Below are 26,234 nucleotides of genomic sequence, written 5' to 3' on the forward strand. Positions count from 1 at the left end.
ACAGAGATATCGAGTCTTGGGTCATTCCGGTATGTCTACGGTGTTTTTAAAAAGCTATAGGTCTCAAATATCGTAACATGACTGCAATACACCATAGTCACAAGACAAATTAAATAAACTATGTTACCATCCAGTGCCTTCAAGTTTTGTGTAACAGTTCAAGAATTTTTTATTATTTTTAAGTCACTCGTAATAAAAAAAAATCGGTAATGACCATCCGTTATGACCATCGGTATAAAATGCTTTTATAATAGTTTTCGCATAGTAAAATAAAATAAATTTAACTATGTGAAACTTCTCATTCTTATTTAGCTATTATAATATAATAATAAAATCATCTCTATGATAGCGTCTTTTTAATGAGCTGTCATACCATATGAATAGTTTATAAGTTTAAAAAGTAAACTGTAACAGAGTGTAACAGAGCGTTAATTACCCCGACCATACGCGTATTACAAAATTTTAAAAACATTAATATTTTTAGTTATTATTCATATATATCATGTATATCACCTGTACCACAGACTGCATAGTTATTCATCATGTTTATCATCTTTTTGAATACATGAATGCTAGCCTTAACAATTAAATAATGGTTCAAAAGTAGAGTACATTGTGTAGTATATGGACGTAAAAGTAGTTGAATGCCCTATATCATAAACCAGTTGAATGTCCTATATTATAATCTATGTTCAGTTGTGTCATAGATACGATTTAAACTTTTATATCAAAGAAAATGGCAGGTAAGGATTTATGATTATGTATTAAGGTCTTATGAACAACGATAAAACGAACAGTTGATCCCTTAAATAGTTTGTTTAACCACTGAACGTATGTACAGTGGAGATCACTTCTAACCTCTCATTAGAACTGTCAGAATATTCTGTCATAGAACTGTTCTAAACTGTCCTAGAACAGTTCTACCTAGAACAGTTCTACCCTAGAACTGTTCTAAGTAGAACTGTCAGAATCAGTTCTAGGTAGAACTGACCAAATCAGTTCTAGGTAGAACTGTCAGGATCAGTTCTAGGGTAGAACTGTCTAAATCAGTTCTAGGTAGAACTGTCCAAATCACTTCTAACCGTAGAACTGTCAGCAGAACTGACTAAGTCAGTCAGGACTGTAGAACAGTTCTAAATGACGTCACTGCAATAAGGGCACTTTAGAATTTAGAAGAAATAAATCACTTCCAATTACTTTGCTATATATTAAATAGCAGATTTTCTATATTTTTTACTGATCAAACGACTTTTATTACGTTACATGTAAAAATATCGAAGTGAATAGATGGTTACCCAACTCGGAGAAATATTTTTATAAGATTGCATACGGAAACATCATTGTTTACGTTTCTTCGTTGACTTCCCCGTTTTTAACAGTCTCTTTCTAAATAAAACTCTGCATTTAATTCATGGAATTTTAATCGTAATTTTATACCTTGTTTGCATTGGATTTACATTCATTAAAGATTCTGTTTTGACAAATGTTCATACGAAAATTGTACAGTGGATGAATTATGGAATATTAATGAAAAAAGTGTTGTACAACGTAAAAAAACTATATATAATACATTTGCACCATCTCGTCAATTTAGCCAGACTTATCCATAACTATTATAAATGATATCTGGGAGTTTGCAACTCAGAAAAATATACTGGATCTGAACACGAATGAAACATTTGCCGCTGGAAGTTCGGCTACAAACAAAATCATGCATGTTTCTTTGCCTTCTTCAAATTATATTAACAGTATACTATTCCAAGAAGAGAACTTCCCATACATGTACTTTTTATTTTATTTTTAAAATAAAGTATATGAATCAGACATGTGAGTGTTGGATGATGCCATTAAATATTTTAGTTTAAAAAAAAACCATCACAAACTACTGACTTAAACATGTTCAAAAGTCACCCTAGCATGTTTAATGACGGTTCATTATTATGGATACAGAGAGGAAATAATGGCACGCTAAATTCTTAGATATGGTATAAATACACCTTGTCGCTATTTGTCTGCCATTACTGGATATCACACAGGTTCCCGTAAAATTTTGACGTCATAAAACAAAATATCTGACGCCACAATGGAAAAGTCATTGTTGTATGCTTCAAAAGTTCAAGAGGCCGGGTCAGCCAGGATTAGCAATAAGGTGTATTGTGTTTCAAAGTTGGTGTCATTTTTATCATACGATCCGTCCTCACATAGAAATAATATTGGTTTACCATGTTTACAATGAGGCCATATACATGTATATTTACATGATTAAGTGTAAATAAGTTCAGTTTTGGTTGATGCGGTCAAATAATTTTGTTAAAACAACTCTCACTCAGTCTGATATATCGAAACCACTGAAATTTGTTTACAATTCAATATTTTGAATACAAAGAGGACTTGTTGATTTTCTAAATTGATGTGGAAATTTTTTTGTAGCCAATGTGTTCCAATATTCATTGATATTGCTGTCATTTGAATTATACAATCCATCGTAATATGTATTACTATAAGTGATTTACATGTAGTATGCGGCTATATATATATTAAGATTTACATAACAAAGTGTAATTATGGTCAGTTTTGGTTGATGCTGTCACATATGGTCAGTTTTGGTTGATGCTGTCAAATATTGTCAGTTTTGGTTGATGCGGACAAATAATTTTGTTATATTCATGAGTCAGTCTGAGATATCAAAACTACTGAAATTAGTTTACGATTCAAAATTTTGATGAAAAAGAGGACATGCTGGCACTATAAACTGATGTGAGCATAATTTTATTTTCCAATATTGCTTTCATTTATATTAAACAATCCATCCTGATATAAAAAATATACGTGATTTACTTTGCGGCTATTAAGATTGACATCATATACATAATAAAGTGCAAATATGGTCAGTTTTGGTCGATGCGGACAAATTATTTTGTTATACCAGTCAGTCTGAGGTATGAAAACTACTGATATTTGTTTATGATGCAATATTTTGAATAAAAAGAGGACATGCTGGCATTCTAAATTGATGCAAATGAAATTAGGTAGCATTGTGTTCCAATATTTCTATCATTTGTATTTTCATGATTTTACAATCCATCCTTACATAAAAATATTACAGATTTACTATGCCACTATAAGAGTTACATAAAAAAGAGCAAATATGGTCAGTTTTGGTTGATGCGGTCAAATATGGTCAGTTTTGGTTGATGCGGTCAAATATGGTCAGGTTTGGTTGATGCGGTCAAATATGGTCAGTTTTGGTTGATGCTGTCAAGTATGGTCAGTTTTGATTGATGCAGAAAAATAATTTTGTTACATGATTACATGTTACTGTCAGTCTGAGGTATGAAAACTACTGATATTTGTTTCTGATGCGATATTTTGAATAAAAATAGGAAATGCTGGCACTCTCAATTGATTCGAGAAAAAAAATTGTGGTCATTGATTTCCAATATTGTAATTATTTTTATACTACAGTCCCTCTTGACCTAAAATTATAACTGAACTACTGTGCAGCTATTTAGATTTACATAAAAAAAAAAGCAAATATGGTAAGTTTTGGTTGAAACGGTCAAAAGATTTTATTATACGACTCAGTCTGAAGTATGAAAACTACTGATATTTGTTTACGATTCAATATTTTGAATAAAAAGAGGACATGCTTATTGGCAGATCAAGGGGGGTTGGGGTTCAGGAGTTGGAACCCCCTTTTTTTTACGATCAATGCATTTGAATGGGAACATATAGTTGGAACCCCCCCCCCCTTTTAAAATGGCTGGATCTGTCCCTGCATGCTGGCACTATAAATTGATGCGAACAAAATTGTTTTCCAATATTGCTGTAACTTGTATAGTACAGTCCCTCTTGACCTAAAATTAAAACTGAAGTACTGTGCAGCTACATGTATATAGATTTGCAGAAAGAAAGAGCAAATAATGTCAGTTTAGATTGATGTGGTCAAAAGATTTTTGTTAAACAGGTCCGTCCGAGGTATGAAAACTACTCGTAAACAAATATTACATTTGGTTAATGAGGTCAGATAATTTTGTTATGTGATAACGAGCCATCCTGACTCCCAGAATAACAAATGTAAAACAATTCAACGGCCTAATTTATGTACAAAAAAATGAAAGAAAAACAAATATTTTATGTTACACATGTACATCAACAAAAGAAAATCACTGAATTACGGGCTCCTGACTTGGAACAGGCACATACATGCAGAATATGGCGGGGTTAAACATGTTTTCTTGCCGATTATAAATCTGAAATAAAACCGGCAAAATAGCAAAACTCTATATAATATTAATCGCTATTTTGCCGAAGCCTTTATATTAAGACAAATATTTCTTAAAACTTATAAATCAATTTTAGCCGTAGAATTTATAAATCAATTTTAGCCGTAGAATTTATAAATTAATTTTGGCCGTAGAATTTATAAATCAATTTTAGCCGTAGAATTTGAAACCAATTCTAACCGTAGAACTGTTCTAGAAGTAGAACTGACCAAAGATTTGGTCAGTTCTAGCTAGAACTGTCTAAAACTGTTTTAGGGTAGAACTGTCAGGATCAGTTCTAGCTAGAACTGTCCAAATCAGTTCTAGGTAGAACTGACCAAATCAGTTCTAGCTAGAACAGTTCTAACCTAGAACTGACTAAAAGGTGTCAGGCTGACAGTTCTACATACTGTTCTAGAACAGTTCTCCTGACAGATTCTGACAGAATTTATGAGAGGTTAGAACTGATCTCCACTGTATGTACTGCTTGATTCAACTTTCTTGTCCAATTTCCCTCCCTTCACTAAACTAATAAACTTGACATTCACCTATGTTAAACCGACTACCTTTTGATTTGCAAAACAACCATTTTGTAAAAGCAGGGGGTTTGTACATATGTATTGCATATCCTATACTGTATAAATACACTCGGAGTAATAAAAAATCCGAGGCTTTGTCTGAAAACACTGTTTTGTACGTTTTTATACTAAAATTGTGCATACCCAATTATCCCTACAACCCATATACGATCAGGTCGATCTGGTCTGGTCAAGATCAGACTGAGAACGTGAAAAAGTTGATATAATTTCAAAGAAGATTTTGTCCTGATTGCTATTCTTAATTGAAATATGTCAAAATCCACATATTCCCGTCCAACAAATCCAATATATATAAGTTTTTAACGAGATCTACAAGATCTAACGGGACTGTTCAAACTGAATTTTTTTTAACTACTCAATTTAACGAAAACATAAATGTTTCTGTTGTCAAAACATGTTTGTAAATGTGTGGGTTACTGAATGGAAGACTCCCAAACAACGGCTTATAAAGTCAATTAGTCATTCATTGAAAATGAATATTGTTCTTTCTATTAATGTAAATATTATCATTGTCCGATCTTATATAGTACTAATCGGATTAGTGTTCTCAGGCCAAACGTCGTTAATTAGGAAATTACTTTTTCGAAGTTGAAGAGTATAATAAGACTGACTTTGGTTTATTCCTCGAATGCCTACACCTTTTGATCTGCCGACAAAATACAGGTAAAAACTTGTAGGTTTTCAATGAATCGTGTCTTATTAAATCAAGTGTAGTCAAAACAAACAGTTATTGTATTCTGTGCAGTTAAGCTGAGTTTCGCAATTAAAATTAAAGTATTATTTTTATTTTCGTGTTTGATTGCAATACAGACAAGACAAGAGAAGACAAATACTTTATTTGAGTCTCACCTCAAAATTGACATACATTTATACATTAATAAAATAACAATAATATTCAAAACAACATGAGCCACTGTAAAAAGAGTTATGAGAGACTGTAAAAAAACATTTCTACAAAACACATTATTATCTACAATTATATAAAATACCTTTTCTTTTTAATAATACATCATAGCAGATTTTGGCTAAAAAGTAACACACATTTTCATCAGTGAATAAAAATTTGAATTTATCATCATCAGACAAATTAACAAAATCACAATTAAAAGAGCTAGCATGTCTAAATAAAATAGCTCGTAAATCTGCATATACTGGGCAGTTAATTAACACATGTTTCTCATCTTCAATAATGTTATTTTTCTTACATCGCTCATTAAAACATAATCTATTGTCAACCATAATGCATTCATATCGACCAGTTTCTATTCTCAGAGGTGCAACACCACATCTAAATTTAGCATGTGCACTCTTATATTTTCCAGGCATATTAATACATAAATATTTTTCTCTATTAAAACATTGCTTAAACATTCTATATGTTCGCAATTTACTTCTTTCATTGTACATTAAGTCAGAGTACCACTTCTCCATGTTCTCTTTATATCTACAAAAATTTTCATGTTCAATTTGTTTAATTGTATTTTTTATCAATAGAAAAATCAGTATTACATAAAAACTCCATATCCATTTCTTTAAATTTCACATTGACTCTATAATTCCAATTTTTACATTTACTATTACAGCAATTATTGCCCCATAAGAAAACCTTTTTATCAACTCTACAATGAGACATTTTAGTAAGTCTCGACCATAATCTAAAAATACATGTCCACTGAGATATAATACTGGGCATCCAACCCATATCTCCATATAAGGCTAAGTTAGGGGTGTATTTACCCACACCCATAAAAAATTTCATTGCTCTATTTTTTACAGCATTAATACAAGAAAAATCCTGGTGACCCCAAATGGAGGCACCGTATTCAATTACAGACATAACAAGTGTATCAAAAAGCTTTGTAAATGTATCAAATTGAAAACCTCCATTAGCTTTACATTTAGCTATTAATAAACCTAATGACCTACTTGCAGATTTAGCTACTGCCTTAGCCATACAATTGGAATCTAAAAATTCTGACAACAGTAAACCAAGATAAGTATAACTAGAAACAATTTCAATATCATTATTATCAAGTACAAAAGTAAAATTTGTCTTTGGTGTAGACTGAGTTCTGAAATTTTTGATTTCTCTAGATTAACAACTAAATAGTTTTTACAACCCCATATATTTAAAGTATCCAACATTTTTTGTAGATCTTTCTCATTTTCTGTTAAAAATACAAGATCATCTGCATAAAGTAGTACACAAATTTTTTCATCATCAATTTTTACTCCAATATCTAATTTTTTAACTTCATCTACAAGGTCATTAATAAAAATATTAAACAAAATTGGAGAAAGAATACACCCTTGTTTTAAACCACATTTAACCTCAAACCAATCAGTAAAATTACCATTTACTTTTACACATGAATATACATTTCTATAAAGTGAAAAAATAGCATTTAACATTTTACTACTTATACCTAAATTTTCCAATTTACCTAAAAGCAAAGCTCTGTTTATCCAGTCGTAAGCTTTTTTAAAGTCTATAAATGCTACATATGTTGATAATTTATGTAATTTACGTGTTTCTATGACAGTAGTCAAAGTAGAAATATGGTCTATAGTATTTCGTCCCTTTCTGAAACCATTTTGTTCATCATGAAGAAAATTAAGTTCATCAAGTTTAACGGTAAGACGAGAGTTTAATACACCACAGTAAAGTTTATAAGATACAGGAGCCAAAGTTATTCCACGGTATGCCATAGGGTCTCTTGAATCTGCACTAGAGCTCTTTGGAATCGGAGTAATGATACCTTTCGACAATAAAGCAGGTATCTTACCAGAGTTAAAGCAAATATTAAAAATTCGAGTTAAAGCTAACAATGCAGTTTGATTCTTATAAAGTTCAACTGTAATTTCATCACAGCCAGGCGATTTACCATTTTTTGAAGACAACAGTACATTATACACTTCTTCATATGATATAAAGCTATCAAGATAATCCTCATACCCATTTTCATTACTATGAATATATTCAACACTATTATGATTATTTCTATTTAACATATTAGAAAATTCACATTTCCATTTATCTAACACTACATTTTTATCACATGATACTGACTCATCACTTAATTTCACTTCCATTGGGATAAAACTTCGGCGTTCACTACCAACTCCTATTTTACCAATTTTCCTCCAAAACTCCTTTGGATTATCACAAGACTTTATTAAATCTTCTTGTAAGGAATACCAATATTTTCGTTTAGAACTCTTTAGGCCTTATCAAATATCCTACGTTTATTCACAAATATATGTCGCAACTTCCGTTTATTTAGACCGAATTCTTCTGTCCCTATAATGCATATATTTCCTAATTTACATTTGCTTTTTATTGGTTTTGCTATTTTCTTTTTTTTTTTTTTTTTTATTGTGCAATATAGAGACAGAAAGCAGTGCCCATTCAAAACAGGAGATCGCGGACAATTTGTTTGCGCTGATATTGTCGCCTTTTGTGCACTTTTCAGACATTCGTACATGAATACACTAATAGATAAACTGTTTTTCTACATTTTCCTGTGCCTTACTATGATCAAAGACATTTCTGAGTCTGGATAATCCACTTTTTTCAACATTCAATACTTTCTACTTTCAATATTGGCAAGTTAGACATCTTGAAATATCTCGACCAATCAACGTTTATTTCGGGTTACTCGGATCTTCTCGGTAAAATTATCACATGATCTTGAAATGGTAGATGTAAACAAGCGTAACTATGAAATGTACAACGCCATTCACGGCAAATTTTAATGTTATATAATAACTGAAACTACTATTAATAACGAAAGAAATAGTCATGTCAGACAAGTGCAACCTTTGTAACAATACTTTCAACTATTCTGTGAAAAGAAAAAGGTACAACCGTGTATTTATAGATTCTAAGTTGAGTAGAAACAATGAAACCGTACGCGAAGTTCTTACTTGTTTTGGTTGTACACCAGAAAAACTAGCTGACAATATGCTGGTGTGTTTGGACTGTGCCCAGCTATTGTCAAGACACCAAAGCAAGGGCAAGTCACACTACTCGTTGATCGATGTGGTCAACACCTTATAACTACCACCACGACACCCGAGTGGTATCGACACTTTTTTCTTCGAGCAAGGAAGTGATGTACTAGACCCCCGAGAACTTGATCCCAGCCGCAAGAACATCATGGTGAACCTCATGGTGTTCGACGATGTTGAGAAAACAGAACACGTGTGACGACAACGACGATTGTTTCTACCTGTGCCAGAACTACTTCACACTGCCCCGTCAGTCGATCCGGGAGAATGCCAACTTCTGCCTTTTCCAGCAGAACGCTAAGAATATCGACCCCATCCGACCCGATCACTGCAACGATCTCACCAAGGAACGGTTTGACGCTCTGTGTAAGCATTGCTGGCAAATGGAAAATATCGATGCAAATTAAATGATTTCTATGCGGTATAAGATAAAGAATGGATCAGCTCGAATATTTCTTTATGTAACTGAAGTTAATTAAGGCTTATTGATAGAGGAATAAACAGAGTATAAACAATATGTGCCGCAATGACCATTAGAGGGGTTACGGAGGACCTTAATGCCAAAATACGCATGGAAATTAAGAAATAGCCAATTTTGAATAATGAAATGGATATTTTGAATAATAGAATGGACTGTTATGACCCGTTTGCCCCTTATTACAGATATACCTGTTACCTCAATTGAAAGCTTAATAAGAGATGAACAGTAGCATGATTATGCGAGTTCTGCCACACCCCCATTTTGAGGTTGGAGTTGAGGGAAAATTTTTTTTTTTTTAGAAATTCACAGATATAATAAACACAATGGACTTTAAGATTACAAATATGTCTGGTCAGAGATAGAATACGGCGCAAGAGGTAGAAATTCTGAAAAAAACTGGCCGCTGTTGAGGCCAATCGAGAACAGCGCTGCAATGATAAGGAAATTATCAAATTGCGAAAAGTAGGGCAGGACTCACCCTGGATTGTCAAAGACATTAAAGACTTTGACACGAAGTAAAGGTTTGCAAAATTATAACCTTGTGCTGGAAAGGGGAAACTATTCGCATATGGAGATGTGAGAGATTAAACAAGCAGCTGACTACCGTCTTGGCAAAGAGAGAACCGATGGAGCTGTGCAAATTGTGAGCTATGGGATGAAAAATCCGTTTATTACGCTTAATTTTACATTTAATCCACACTTTTTCGGCTTTACACACTTCATTCCTCAATAAAGTAAGCTCCTCATTCCACCATTCTTTTTTACACCTTCTTCTTTTATTAATATTAAATCCATTTGATAGAACAATATTTTTAGCCGGTAATTTATTACACATTTCGGTTTTAACGATTTTCACAAAATTTTCATACATATTATCAATACTACTTTGATCGGCAATGGAATTTTCTAAAAAAACGAATAGCATTATCAATTTCAGCGATAGTAGATTCTTGACACAACCAATCTTCCGGTAAATTTCTTGTATCATATTTTTTCTTTGTCTCAGAAGTTCCTCTTGTTTGTGTATTTATACAGCAATTTGAGTCAAAATTCAAGGTAAAATCCCAAGTTAGTAATGAATGATCGGGCATAGCTTTTTTCAAGTCGTATTTTCCCAATGCATTAATTTGTTCAACTATTGAACTTGTTCTGATTACATTAAAATAGTTCATATGGCAAAACACAATAATCCACCACACTCATTCCTCTAGTAGATACAAATGTAAAATCATTATGTAAAGTTGTTCGACCATTCAAAATACAGCAATTTACATCTGTTAAAAAGTCACAAAAAATATTTCCATATCCATTATGCTGAAAGTCTACCACATTTCTTTGTGGCAATTTATCTATTCCTTCAATAGAGTCCGGTAAATCCGAACAACGACTATTCCAATCACCACAAATATAAAATGGTTTTCCTTGTGGGATAGTGTATATGTTTGTCATTAAAATATCAAAAAATTCATGAATATTAATATTTACAGCCCTTGTGGAATTTTCCGGCGGTAAATATATAACACATACATAAAAGCAGTTATGTGCAAAGTTTTTATCTTCAAATTTTACCCAGATTATACCATCTGTGTTATCTTCTACGATATTAATATTAAATTCATCTCGCACATCATTACAAATTAAAATCCCAACACCACCAGATCCGGTTTTAGCTCTAATGTGAATTTCCTTTCGATTCAAACCAAACCATGTATATCCATCTATATTTATACATGTACCAGTATTCCCTGTAAGATGGGTTTCTACTAAACCCAGTATATGCAGATTATAGTACCTTACACATTCAGCTAAAAAGTTATATTTCTCACTATCTACATCCACCTTCCATCCGTTGATATTCCAAAATCCGCATGAAACCTAGTAGTGACCTCCACGTCTTTGATTATTTCCACCTCTAGTATTCCCACGACCACGATTGTTGTGTCTGTTATGATAGCCATGATTACCGCTCTGTGTATCATTATTAATTTGTGTATCGTCTGGGTCATCACGCCTATTATGTGTGTTCGTGTCATGTGTACTTTTAGCGTCTTTAGGTCTAATCACCGAGCCTCTGATCTCAAGCTTGTCTTTACCAATCGCTTTAACAATACTCCTCAAATTTGAATTCATAAGGCGCTGTGCTTTTGGAATAGCATTCAATTTATCTATGTAAACATCTTTATAGTTAAGGGAGTCTTTCAACTCATGTTTTTTTTCCATAACTTTTTGCTTGTCGTCACTGTTTTGAAACTTAACGATTATTACTCCGTGTTTACCTGGAATTTTATTTATTTTTCGTTCTACAGCGGCAACCTGGATATTTTTAAAGCGTAATCCATCTTTGTTTAGTCCTCCCACTTTACGAGATATATTTTCCTTTTCTGTTTCGGGAATTTTTTTTATAACCACTGAGAGTTTGTCTTCACTTAACGCTTGACTCTGACTTTTATTTTGTTTTAAGACATCAGCATATGATTGTTCTAAGGAGCTGACTTTTTCCGTCACTGTTTTTAGTTCTGTTTTAAATTGTTCCTTAACCTTTTTTATTTCTTCAGACACTTTCTGATCGATCATTTGAGCCATTTGTTTTGGAATGTTAGTTTCTATATCCCTGATCCGTTTAGGTATAATATCACAAAATTGGTTAATGCTACTAGCTAATCCCACCACTAAACTCTTTAACTCACATATATCATCGACTCTCTCTGAACATTGTTTATTTTGTGTATATTGATGATCATGGGATGAAATTGACAACCCGTCAATCAAGTTTATACTGTCATTGTGTACACTATTTGGTTTAAGTTTTTTGGTATTTTCCGAGCAGGAATCGGACTCCGAATCATAATCAAGAGATCTTTTTAGACGTTTGTTATTACTCACAGTTTCATCATTATGGACATCCGCCGCTGATTTACTACAGACGTCGCCATTACTGAATCCACATACGATCCTGCAGATTTTGAATTCAGCGGGTCGAATTCGAGTATGTCAAATCCTTGCAATCCTTGCAATCCTTGCATTTCACAGCAACACAGTTCTATTTGACACTTATTTACACTTTAACTATAATTGTTTATGATATTCAACCCCAGAAATACACATAAAATTCAGAATTCTCAGATTTTTTTCACTTCGAAAAAAAAGGCGACCATTCAAATTGGCGCATGCGTATATCACAATGAATACATTATCATTTTGTATTTGTTTTTATGTATATAATTAAGGAATGCTAAAAAAACCCTGTACTTTGACAGCTCAGTGAATGTAAACGAAAGATGACTAAAATAAGGATTTTTTTCGCATTCAATTGATCATATAAACAAGCATAGTTTTATGAAACAAGACAAGAAACAAGAGCCTGAATCGCTTACGTGTAACATTTTGCTCAACTCTTTCATCAATGATTATTTTTGCTTTTCAATATATATTAATGAGTAGCTTAACAATTCCACTTACATATCCTTTGTATCTGTCATATTTTCTTCAAAAGCAAAAACATGCATTTTACCCCTATGTTCCATTTTAGCCATAGTGACTATGTTTCTTGACGTACACGGGAATAAAGACAAAATATATACTAGATATTCTGAAACTCTTTCAGCCCAAGTTTGGCTGAAATTGATTCAGCACTTTCAAAGGAGAAGGTTTGTTTAAAATAAGCAAACTAGATGAACAAATTGTGAAAAATTGTCTTTAAAAGGCAATAACTCCTTAAGTGGTCAATTGGCAATTTTGGTCATTAAACGTATTTGTAGATCTGAAAATGTCAGGGCTGATAGAACTTAATGAACACCTTTAACCATGTCAGATTTGCTCTAAATGCTTTGGTTTTTGAGATATAAGCCAAAAACTGCATTTTACCCCTATGTTATATTTTTAGCCATGGCGGCCATGTTTTTTGGCGAAACAGAAAATAAAACACTAACTTTATTCTCGATCCCCTAAGGATCATTCAGCCTAAGTTTGGTTGAAATTGGTTTTGTAGTTTCAGAAAAGAAGATGTTTGCAATTTCAAGCATTAATAGCTTCTTTGTCTTAAGTTCAAATAAACTGGCAGTTATTTCATGTCAAAACTGTACCTTATCCTGACATGTGCTGCAAAAATCAACATACCTTTATTTGCATATTAGAGCGTACTGGTTTCTTGAAGATTGATAGTACAAAAACAGGAACTTCTGATCTGAACAACAGGTCAAATGTACCCTTCTATTAAAATGTCATATACTTCTTTATAATTTAAATAAATCTCTCAACAAGGGCTCTACAGTGATCCCAAGTCCCAAAGCTTTCATTTGATACCACAAATAACCAAATATACTCGCAATTGACAAAGATACGGCTATGCGTAAGAACTATTTTGTTAAAAATATGTACTACTTTCTTGTATGTTCTTTCAGACCGGGCCTGAAATAGTGGTTCTATACCTATAACAACACTAAACTTGTTATATTGACTTCTGCTTGGCTTAATGTCCTTCTATGACCTATTTCTAACATTGAAAAACAAATAAAGCTGTTGTCAAAACACTGTATCACTGAATTCAAGCGCTAATTTGACTGGTAGTAACATATGCGTCAAACAAACAAAAACTACATCTGGATACTAAAAGTGACAGATTTGACACTTTTTATCTAGTTTTGATTTGTTAATAACTTCTCAAATAACAGTGTTCTGACCTAAATGACTTATTTTTATCAGAGATTCTTACTTGAATATAAATATAGTGGTCCAAATATAAAATATAATTGATTATTTTATCCTCCTTTTTTCTACATGTTAAAAAAAGAGAGTGATTTAATAAAAACCATACTTTTGTGTATAAAAATGGATCAACAAGAGTAATTTATATATCTCCAAGCTAGACAACTTGCTAAAATAAGTTATGAAATGCATTTCCAGTGAGATTTTGGAATTCCTATATAAGTATACACCAATGTTCCTTGAAATAAATAATTCACTAAGAAACCCAATAAAATATAAACACTCACTAGATAATTGAACCAAAAGCAATATGTATCTATAAACTAGTCATAATATACAAGTCTCATTGCTTTAAGTGTTAGAAAATTCAAAAATTAAAATTTCAGGTAATAGCTTAACTGTGTGCATGCTGAATGTCCAAAAAAGGGTAAACTACCTTAGTGTAACAGTCTGAAGACTGTAATTTGACACTATAGTTTTTTTTAATATCATGCAACATTTAAGAGTGATATTTTACTATCATTACTAAATTCTGCTTGAATGATTTCATGGTTGCAAAATCAAGTTGTCGTTCTTTTACTTTTATGTTACTACAATCATGTTGAAACTGACGGATCTATGAAAGTATTCCCAAAGTTTAAAAGTTTTCATATCATTCCTCGTTCAAAATCAAATGTGTATTTTCTTTGTAAGTTACCACATCTTCGTATGTTAGCTTTGTAAAAAAATGTCATCAAAACTAAACTTGGCTGCAATCATGTTTGGGTAATCTGGTTGATACCTTGTGTCCGATGATCCAGTCACATGACAAACATGGCCGCGGAGATTAAAATAGAACTTGATCAAATGCAAGAATTGTCTACAAAAGGTAAGAAAAACAATTTATATAACAGAACTCAGATTAGAGAAAAAAGGTTAGAAATATCAATAGTCTACTGTCCATATCAAAACGGACACATATTAATACATCAGGGACAGATCCAGGAGAAAGGGGGTTCTGGGCGTTTGAATTCCCTTTTTATGGAGGATCAAAGCATTTGAATAGAATAGTGACATATATTTGAACCCCCCATTTTTATCCTAGATTGGGACCCCTTTGAACTAGCTGGATCTGCCCCTATGTTGTTTCCCAATCATTATTATAACTACAATAAAGTATAAAAGCTTGCATCAATTATTTCTATCTTAATCGGGACAATTAAGGTAATTTCTATGTCCAATGAGTATAAGTGTAGGGCGTTTAGAAAGGCTCTTCCATGGAGCTTCCTTTTTTGCTTGTAAACAAGCAAAGGACTGGCAATGTGAATTTTCAGAGGGAGAACTTTTGAACAACGATATTGTCGTATCTAGGTCGAATATGTCAATTTCGATTTACAACACATTACAGTCATAATAAATTGATCAGTAACAACATGTGCATCATTTAAGAGTTTGAAAGTGTTTTAAGTTGATGAAATATATTAAATGCATAATCTACAATAGTCAATATAGGCATGTGCAAACAAATTTAATTGGATTTAGAGCATGGGTGTATTCACAAAGCGAAAGAAGCACGTCATATTAGAAGTACAGTTTTAAACCATGTACTACTGATTCATCATACATCATAATTAGTTTGACAAATCAATCCGCCATCTAAGCGAAACAGGCTTCTTTGGGTATTCAGATTTTTTCAAATTGTTATCCTCTACATCTTTTTAGTTTATATGAATATATTTGTTCATGACAAGCTAACCATATTTTCACCATTCAAATAAACACTTATATGTGCCTGTCCCAAGTCAGAAGCCTGTAATGCAGTGCTTATCGTTGTTGATGACTTACAATGTACATATTTGTTTTCGTTCATTTTTCAGATAAAGTAGGCCGTTAGTTTTCTCGTTTGAATTGCTTCATAATTGTCATTTTGGGGCATTTTATAGCTGACCATACGGTATGGGCTTTACTAATTGTTGAAGGCCGCACGGTACCTTCAGTTGGTAATGTACGTGTCATTTGCTCTCTTGTGGCGAGTTGTCTCATTGGCAATCATACAGCATCTTCTATGTTATACTTATGTTAGTCAGTGAGTTAAAGAGAGCACAGTCGTCTGTTTGTCTTTGTCTTCGTTCTTTAAACAGTAATGTTGATATGATGAAGTACTTTCCTACTGACATTAGGAATTTCTTAAATGTGAGCCTAATCCATTTTATGATGACATGTATTTTTGTCAAATTCTGTATTACGATATCGTAAACTATCAACCTCGTTTTACCATATAAAAGCTTGTTTTCCGTTTGTTGCGCTTTTACATAGCGACTTCAGGCAAATATTTCACGAAAAATCGAATGTTATCTTTGTAATATTTGCTGCTGGACGTTAACCACCAATCAATTGCCGTTTTAGAATTGTTTTTATTTCTAAAATCTCCGCTTTTTACAGAAAAGATTACACAAATGTCCGTTGTAAATGTAATGGTATACATGCCACTAAATAAGTTATTTATGATGCGTTTTTACAACTACATTTTGTACTTCGATGCTGATGCTGATGGAGTTTTATTCACCGAGGGTATTAGCAGCCCATTAGTCAGCACTTTTGTATTGACATGACTTATAATTGATATGGTCATAATTAGCTGTTTCATAACATTAAATATTTGAAATACTAAGGCTTTAGGAATAGATTACCGTAGTTTTGAGAAAAGATTACCTTAGCTTCATTTGGCAAAGCTTTCAGGAATTTTTGGTTCTCAATGCTCTTTTTCTTTATACTTTATTTGGCCCTTTTGACATTTTTTTTAGCGTCACTGATAGTCCAGTCGATTTGTGAAACAATTGCTCAGATTGTGGTAAAAGCATAAAATTTGGCAGAGTATACAAAACACGCGTCTAGCACAAATATAAAATTTAAATCATAGTATTATTGTTGCGTTTTTTTTTATCTTTTCAAATTTAAACCCAAGTATTTTAAATCATTTGAGTAATGTTTTATAAGAGAGGTATATGTACATGTATGTTGTAATCATTGTGATGTTAAACAAATCTTTTTTTCAAAAACATTAATAGTGTTAGATTTGTTTCGAAGTTTGTACTTTTTAGTTGATAATTTATTTACCATTATAGTTTGTGTTTGCAATTCAACCTTTATGATTTATATTAAATAGAACTAAAAGCCTATTGTTGTCTTAATTTTCGCTTTGTTTTATATTGCTATGCATACAATTTTAGTGTTTTTGATTTTGCTATACTATCAGTGTCTTTTAATATTTGACAGTATTGCTGTAAATCTGCTCTAAGTACATGTACATGCATGTAGGATAACTAGTGTATACATGTACTCATTACATGTAATTGACTCGACAGTTTAAAGAGTACACCTACATATGATGGCTTTTTCGTTTAAAAAAGAGAGGCGATACCAAGGTTATACTCAAATTCAATAAGTCGAAAAATGAGACCGTTAACATAAACGGGAGAAATACAGTGTGCAAATCATTACACAGAACGTTAATAGTTTACAGAAAGCACAATAGGCAAAACCTTTCTTTACGAGATGAATAAAACTAAAAAGAAACCAAATATATATTAAAGAAGATGTGGTGATGTTAAATCAATGAAACAGCAACCTATTAACTAAAACAAAAATCACAAATAACATCTAGAGGCCAACATATGGACTCGTTATTCATAGACAAGTGTCTGTCTTACTATATTTGGGATCCCGCTAGCATGTTTAACCCCACCAAATTGTCTATGTAAATGTATGTGCCTGTCCCAAGTCATGAGCCTGTAATTCAGTTGCTGTCGTTTGTTTATGTGTTGCATATTTGTTTTTTGTGCATCAATTCAAAAATACCAAATAAAGCTTTTTTTACCTTCTCCAACAAAGAGTTTTCCATTTTTTGGTTTGAAATCAAATGGATATCAGCCTACTCTAGATTGTGACTGTTGAAAGGTCTAATGAAATTGTGTTGAATGTTTATCTTTTATGTATGCCCAGTTAAAAGTCTAGTGGTCACTGGTAATACATTCGGCCTTTCAATGATCTTTCAAGAATAACTAGAACACATCCGCCTCATATTTTTCGTCTAGATTTTTAGTATTCGTATTGTGATAAAGTCATGCTGATAATACGTTCAACATAAAGTATTTTGGACAAATTTGACATTTAAGAATGAGTGTACAGTACTTAAAAAAACCATGAATGCTGTATAACTTCTTACAATTGAAGAAATAATTGATTGTTACAATCCCATTTCATTTTCCCAGATTGTGGTCACCGAATAGATATATCACCAGGTTTGTACGTACATGATCAACAGGACGGGTGCCACATTTGGAGCAGGATCTGCTTATCCTTCTGGAGCACCAAAGATCACCCCACTTTTTGATGGAGTTCGTGTTACTCAGTCTTAAGTTTTTTTTATTTTGTATTGTGTGTACTGTTGTTTGTCTGTTTGTCTTTTTCTTTTTTAGCAATAATGGCGTTGTCAGATTAGTTTCGACTTATAAATGAGTTTTTATGTGACATTGGTATCTTTCGCCTCTATTTAAACACGTTAAGAAAGAAATATAACGTTACCCAATTGTCATTTTGTTCTTGGTGTGGGCTTCACTAACCACTTGATTATAATATTTTATCATATAATTGTACCTTAAGGCAAATCATTTTTTCATATAAAAAAGTTTATTGAAAATTAAACTGAAGTCATAACAGAATTTGTACTTTCATCAAAACAGAAATAGAGTAGATGAAAGGTACAAGTCATTGAGACAGTAACCCAACAACATAAAAAATGAATTACAGTGTGTCAAATTATAAATCGATCCATATACATGTAGTGTAAATATTTTATAATAGAGATTGAACAAAATAGTATCTTTGACTACGGCATAATGTCTTTTTACCGATTAAATTAATGGTCTATTGAATATAATGTGACTGCTTTCATAATCATACTTCTTAGTAATTCATACATTCAATTTGGCTTCAAACGTAATGTGCCATTGATGTTGACATGTTGAAATGGTAATTTATTACATTTTGATAGTCAGAAAATTTCCCGTATTATTTTCCTCTTTTGACTTCATGAATGAAACAATTTTATTTTCTTTGGAAGGAATTGAATTAATTAATTCTGTTCTTTCTGCTTTCTTCTCTTTCTGAACCCTGTTATAACTTTCTCGGTCATTATTTGTCTTGTGGAGATCGTCAAAGTTCCCTGCAATGACTGCTATTGGCATAGCTATAACAAGTATGCCAATCATCGCACACGCGGCTCCAACGACACGACCCAATGGCCCTTTCGGATACATATCACCGTAACCTACTGTAGTCATGGTAACCACTGACCACCACAATCCATCTAACATGTTAGGAAACGTGTCTGGCTGTCTGATTTCAGCATAGTAAATTATGTTTGAAAAGACCCATGCAATTATCAGAAATGTCAGCAAAAGTAATCCTAACTGCTTAAAACCTGCTCTCACTGCCAAAAATAATATTCGCAAACTATTGTACTGTTTCGCAACCCTAAAAAACTTAAGTAAGCGCAATACAGAGGCTGCGGAACAAAAACCGATAAAATGCATTAGTTTTTCATGTTGTGACTCAGCTATGACATTTGAAATGCTCCAATCTATGATAAAGCGGGACCACATCACTATGTTTAAGAAAAGATCTAAAACATTTAACGATTCCAAGAAAAACCTGCATTTTGATGGGCACGATATGAAACGTACAATAGATTCCAATGTGAAGAAAGCTATGGTAAACAGGTTCAAATTATAAAGCCAAGACGGCTCATATGTAGACAGTAATAAGACTTCCTTGTGATTATCAGGATCAATCCATGTGTCAGTATTTAACAGGATATATTGGTTGATCTTAGTTTCGTTGAATCGTTGTATCCGGACGTCTGGGTGTGTTTGTAGGCATGGTATAATTGCTGAAACGACCACCGTGACGAGAAATATAATGCTAAATACCTGCAAATGTAAATTGTTACACATTGCTTGTTATAAACAGTAAAATTAATATATCTGGTTTTCAGCCCTACGTGAATTATTATACGAATCGAATTTAGCAGCCGTTACTGAAGTTGAAAAAGGCTTCGTACGATCTTTGAATAACTGGTTGTACTGTGCCTTTTTATGACAGTTTTGGGCATAGTACAGATCTGATGAGTCAATTCCTTTTTAACTAAAGTTTACAGTGTTTTTGTATGTTGTGTTATAGCACAACTGTTCCAGACTAAGGTATGGGTTGAGCGCTCTTACAATCATGTTTAACCTGATGTTCAGTTGTCGTGTGTTGCTGTGGTTCATATGTGTTTCTCTTTTTTTTTATATAGATTAGACTGTTGGTTTTCCGGTTTAAATGGGTTTACATTAACTATTGTGGGGCCCTTTATAGCTTGCTGTTCGGTATGGGACTAAGGCTCCGTGTTGAAGGCCGTTATTTGACCTATCGTGATTTCTTTTACAAATTGCGATGGGACGGAGAGTTGTTTTTTTTTGGGTTTTTTTTTTTTTTTAGAAATTGCACTTTTGTAAGCCGTTGCTTACTATGAGGTATAAGTTCTGCTAATTGTTGGTAGCTGTACGGTGACATACAGCTAGGTTATATTGGGTTCTAAATGTTCCCAATACGTTATAATAAAGGTGAAGCCTATTGTTTGCTAATTTTGTCATAATTTAAAAACAAATCCGCAAAGAGGAAAAAGAAAAAAATTCCTATCGGACTCCATTAATGTCAAACATGAACATACATGTATAGAGATGTGGATAAGCGTAAAATAAACCGGAACTCAATACAAACAAAAAATACATCAGTCTAGAGCTCACATACGGTAACAACAAACAACAAGTTTCTAAAAACTGTTTGAAGCGTTTAATCCTTCCTAATCATAATAAGAAATATTTTGAATAAAGTTGACAAAGATAATTTTTCATGCCGCGAATAAATTAATGACTCTAATATCGGTAACTTTACTTTGAAGAACATTTTATACAATATCGACATAAATACAGTACAGGAAGGCATGATCTTGAACAATAACTTTCATACAGAATGTAAATGCAAAAAAAAAAAGAAAAAAAAATATTCTTATTTTGTTTCAAACTATTAATACGCGAACTGAAAAAAAAATTCAAACGAAAATTGAATTGATTTGATATAAAGTTCTGGATTTCTATCGAAGTAAAACTGTTCATGTTCCTTATTATAAAATTCGGATGATATTGCTAATGAACCCAACAGTGTATCAGGGTATTTCTGAAGAGTTGAGAGTTTCGTCTGAAACATTGTCCCACCGACGTTAATGTATACACACTCCATGTCGCAAAACAAAAAGTCTCAAAGTTGAATTCCTTAATATTTAATTTTCGTTCAGTGTTGAACTTGATCCAATGGGCTGAGTTTTATATGTCTTGGATGTTTTAAACAATTATTGCTAATATATAAATATAATTTCAAAGAGAAGTTTGTCCTCAGGGCTGGTTGCTATAATATTGTTAATTCACGTAGAATGATGTCGAAAGCCACTGTGACATATTCCAGGCCAATAAATCCAATATATATATTAGTTTCTAACGAGATGTACAAGATCTAAATGCATTGGACTGTTCAAACTGAAGTTTTCTTTTAAAAAATACACTTAGACCATTGTAGACTACTCCGTTTAACGTACACATAAATGTTTTTGCTGTCGAAACATGTTTGTAAATTCGTGGGTTACTGTATTGAAGACTCCAAATGCAAACAACAGCTTACAAAGTCACTTAGTAACTCATTAAAAATGAATATATTGTTCTTTCTATTAATATAAATAGTATCATTGTCTGATCTTATATACTAGACAAGTATTAATTGAATTATTGTCCTCAGGTCAATCTTCGTTTATTAGGAAATTGCTTTTTCGATGTTGAAGAGTAATAATATACAATACAATACAATATTTCTATTAACGTCTCACCTTTTACAAAGCATTACATTACATAACACATTGATTAAAACAAATTACATATGTATATGTAAAAGCCATTCAATGACATTATAGAATTATGAGATACACATTAGAAACAAATTTCCCAACGCTTAAAAAACATTAAAAATAAAAACCAAACAAATACAAACTTATCTACATGTATATAAAAATCTACGTCCTCTATCATGGTTTGTTGTTGAGTTTTCTCTTTGACTCTCAGCTAAAAGGCGACTTCAATGAGAACAGAAACTGAACCGCTTAATTCGGGAAGACTTACTAATTTCTGCTGATGTAGAACAGAATCGACTGACACATATTTAGGAGACTGGGGTTCGCATTTTTTAAGGATGTTTTCTTGTCAGGTTTTTGGTTTTTTGTCAGATTTTCGTAATCCTCTGGTTTTATCAAATTGAATGCCCTAACAATTTTTCACCATTGATCCCCATTTTTCTTTTTATAAATCTTTTACATGTACATGTATAATTATAAGCCATCTATAAAAGTCTAATAAAATCTTTGTTAATTTTCAATAGTTCTTGATAACTTAAACTTATAAATGATAAGGCATCAAAAATCAAGAGATGATATTTTCCCGCTAAAATTTCAATGTCTCTAAAACAAGCACATTGACCTATATATATTTTTTTTATTTTTTGGTTCTTTTAATAATCCCCTATTAATATATACTAGAATATGAATAGAATAAAGAAAAAGAAGAAACAGTACAAAATAAATTATAATTTGAACGTTCAAAGAATAATCAAACAAAACATACATTTTTTAAATGATTAAAACAGCAAATCCTTTTTCCAATATAATTTCTGATTATTGTTATAATAATAATAATAAGGATCTAAGTTTTATCTAATTTTTCGAAGTTTTTACCTTATCTATTAAGCAGAGGACTGTTTGGGGAGCCAGCTTTAATTCGATAGACATAATTAGATCTGATGTGGTATGAGTGCCAATGAGACAACCCTCCATCCAAGTCACAATTTGCAAAAGTAAACCATTTAAGGTCAACACCACGGAGCCTTGTGTGTATATGTTACAGGCATTTTCTAAATTTAGGCATTTTGTAAAATGACTGAAATTTTTAGGCATTTTCTAAAATGCCTGGATGATTTAGGCATTTTACAAATTGACTATTTTTTTCAGGCATTTTATAAAATGCCTGAAAAAATTGTAAGGCATTTTACAAAATGCCTAAAAGACTAAAACTGAATGGAATGCAAATTTTAACGACTAGAAATATCAAATAAATAATTTTATTCTATCATTAAATATTGCATGAAATTTAAACAGTAAATGTTTTAAAATTGTAATTAAATCAATCATTTACATAAACACTGAAGATGACAATTATTTGTTGCTACATGTAATGTTTGGATGACAGCGACTGTTACACATTTGTCCCGACTTTTTGCAAAGGCAACGCTTAGTGTTACATCTAGTCTTACCACTAGCACTACAGCCACATTTTGTGTAACCCTGACCATCACACAAAGAAACTTTACTGACAGCTTTTCTAAAGGATATTTAATTATCATAATTTACACAATGAATAGCAATAAAATTACTGTCAGATAGTTCAAACTGAATGATGACTGTTGTTTTTTTTCAAACTGAACAAATTTCAACCCTATATTCCACTTTTTACTGTTGTTCTCTCTCATCCAGATACCAGCATGTCTTTGATATCTGTATTTCCTCTTTCAACACTTCCTTGTGATTGAGGATGTCGAGGTTTTCCATGAACTATTGTACAATCTGTCCACATGTCTTTCAGTTCTTTGATAATATTGGCCGTAAATTCATCTCCGTTATCCGACTGCAGGATATGTGGGGCACCAAAAAGTAAAAATATATAGAGTAGCTGATAGGCGACTTCTGAGGCGTGCTTTGATGTAAGTGCTCGAAATATAGCAAACTTGGTCAGATGATCTTGATAATGCATGATAAATCTGAAATCACCATTTCTCATAGACTGCATGTCTACTAAATCAACCTGAGCTCTACTGTTAAAGTCCTTACTTATCAACGGCTTAACAACTAGACCTTTACTGGCAATTTTCCTTTTTTTGAGTTGACATTCTTCGCACATTTCTTTAAACAAATTCAGAGCATGCCTTGTCACATTTGCGTACTTCTTGTTGACCTCTTTTAACATTTTATCTCTTCCACCATGTCCAGTGTTCAAATGTGCTCTCATTATAATGCTGTATATTTCCTCTGCATATGCATAATATAGGATAGGATCTGTCAATGACTGTCGCTTTTTAATCAATTTCTCTACATCACCACAGTGTAACACATCAAATCTGCAATTTCAAAGTATATAAATTTGTTAATTTGTAACTTTTCAATGGTGGCCTTATACAATTAGCTTAAAAATATAATTTAGTAGCAGAAAAAAAGAAAGAAAAACAAAAAGTCTCAATGTTTTGTACATGAATTGGTGCATGCTAAATTTCAAGTGGCAAATATTTATTCATATTCAATAGGCCTATGAGGCAACTTAATGAGAGTTGTCTCATTGGCAATCATACCACATCTTCTTATTTATAATTAATGTTATAAGAAGTTGTCAACTCAATTTTTATATGTGATCATGTACTGTTCTTACTTGACCATTTGTTAAAATGAGTGCATCATATTTTTATTTTCAATATTTTGCAAGATGACCAATTCATAGGAGCCTATAGATTTTCTTATTAACGCTTGTTATGAAAACTTTAAAATAAGTTACAGCTCAACAGAAGAAATGCACCTACCTTTGCATATGATAATAATCCGACGAATGTCCTTTTAATCCAATCTTAATTTTGTTCAAAATAGTTTCATTCTACTACTACTAAATAGAATTTAATGGCGACTACCCTTGCGGGTATTGCGCCAGATTACCTTATATAAAAACATTTCAAGTAAATGTTTTAAATTTTTCATTATTTAGGTGTTAGCCTATATTATATATTCATATTATAGAAGTTTTGTGAGGTTTTTTTTTCCCCTTAAATTTAATTAATCTTGTTATTTAAATCTGAGCTATAGTGTGTATTTTATTATCTTGATTATCTATTGGTTAATTTATATTACGAAGAAAAATATATGTGAGCTTATTATTCCGTTATTTGTAACTTAGCCTTCTTTGTTTATAAATATTAAATGATTTGGTAGGTAGGTGTGTTTGTTTTTTAAACATGAAAACTGTAAGTATCATATACTTTTGATAGACATATCTTACTTTTACAAATATGCAAATCGTAGAAGGGGTCTGACATATTCCCGTACATGGTATACACATTAATACAATTATACCGCGGCTCGTACGTCCTTGGTATATTGTGATTCTCTGTATTAAATTTGACTTAAAGATAGCACCCTCACTTATAAAAGTTTCTTAAACTTACGTTCTCTGAGAAGAAAAAAAATATATAAATTACTGTCAGTGTATGTATAATAAGAATCTATAAAGTATTGTTGTAACATAGTTGTGTGTAATAAATTGTAAGTGTTCATGTTTGCAGTTATGTACAGTATAGATGTATACCAGAGAGTGCTATCTTGGTAGTACTTGATTTAGTGTACTACTTTAAAAATAAAAACTTTCGTAGAAGTTTTAGTGCCGTATATTGTCAAATTCAACGGGGTTATGTTTCTTATATTTAGAAATCAGAAACTGATAAATGATACCCTCCAGCTCTGTTACAACTATTAAAGAGCCGATATTTAGATATGAAAAAACTAAGAAAAAAAAAGTAAGGTAAATAATATATATCTACCGAATTATTTGTTTTTGGTGTCGCCCGTTTAGACTGGAGTTGTTTCCCTTGCACTGTAAAGAAATAAATTGTTGGTAAATACTTGCAGCCGTACCACGTGGTAACCATGTGCTGCAAGCATACCCGGCGTGGAGGCTGTAAACAAACATTTTCCAGTCTAAACGGATGATTTAGCAGCCGTGACTAAAAATGATAGACAATAATACTAATACAAGGTTAGTATTTACACGGTGCATTGTTTTTTGGTCGTTGTAAAATGTGCTGGTTGGTTCTTAAAATCATCATATCACAAGGACCGGGGTTCTGGCAAGCCAGTGCCCTTACAGAAAAATATCCCACATTAAGATAACTCATCTCGTCAGTCGACCCCATGTATAACCCTATCAATATTTTAGCTACGGTGTCAATAGTTTGTCCATTGAC

General features: G+C 32.2%; 1 protein-coding gene across 1 annotated transcript in view; it reads left to right on the forward strand.

The window, feature by feature from the left end:
• The first annotated feature begins 720 nt into the window (after window positions 1–720).
• Window positions 721–26,234, forward strand: part of LOC143075908 (methyltransferase-like protein 27) — a 53,683-nt gene continuing 28,169 nt past the window's right edge. Inside the window, exon 1 of the mRNA XM_076251491.1 lies at window positions 721–743. Within this exon, the coding sequence (XP_076107606.1) occupies window positions 737–743 (7 nt within the window). The 5' untranslated portion in view covers window positions 721–736. The remainder of the gene's footprint in view (window positions 744–26,234) is intronic.

This window comes from Mytilus galloprovincialis, chromosome 5 (assembly GCF_965363235.1).
Source record: "Mytilus galloprovincialis chromosome 5, xbMytGall1.hap1.1, whole genome shotgun sequence".
NCBI lineage: Eukaryota > Metazoa > Mollusca > Bivalvia > Mytilida > Mytilidae > Mytilus > Mytilus galloprovincialis.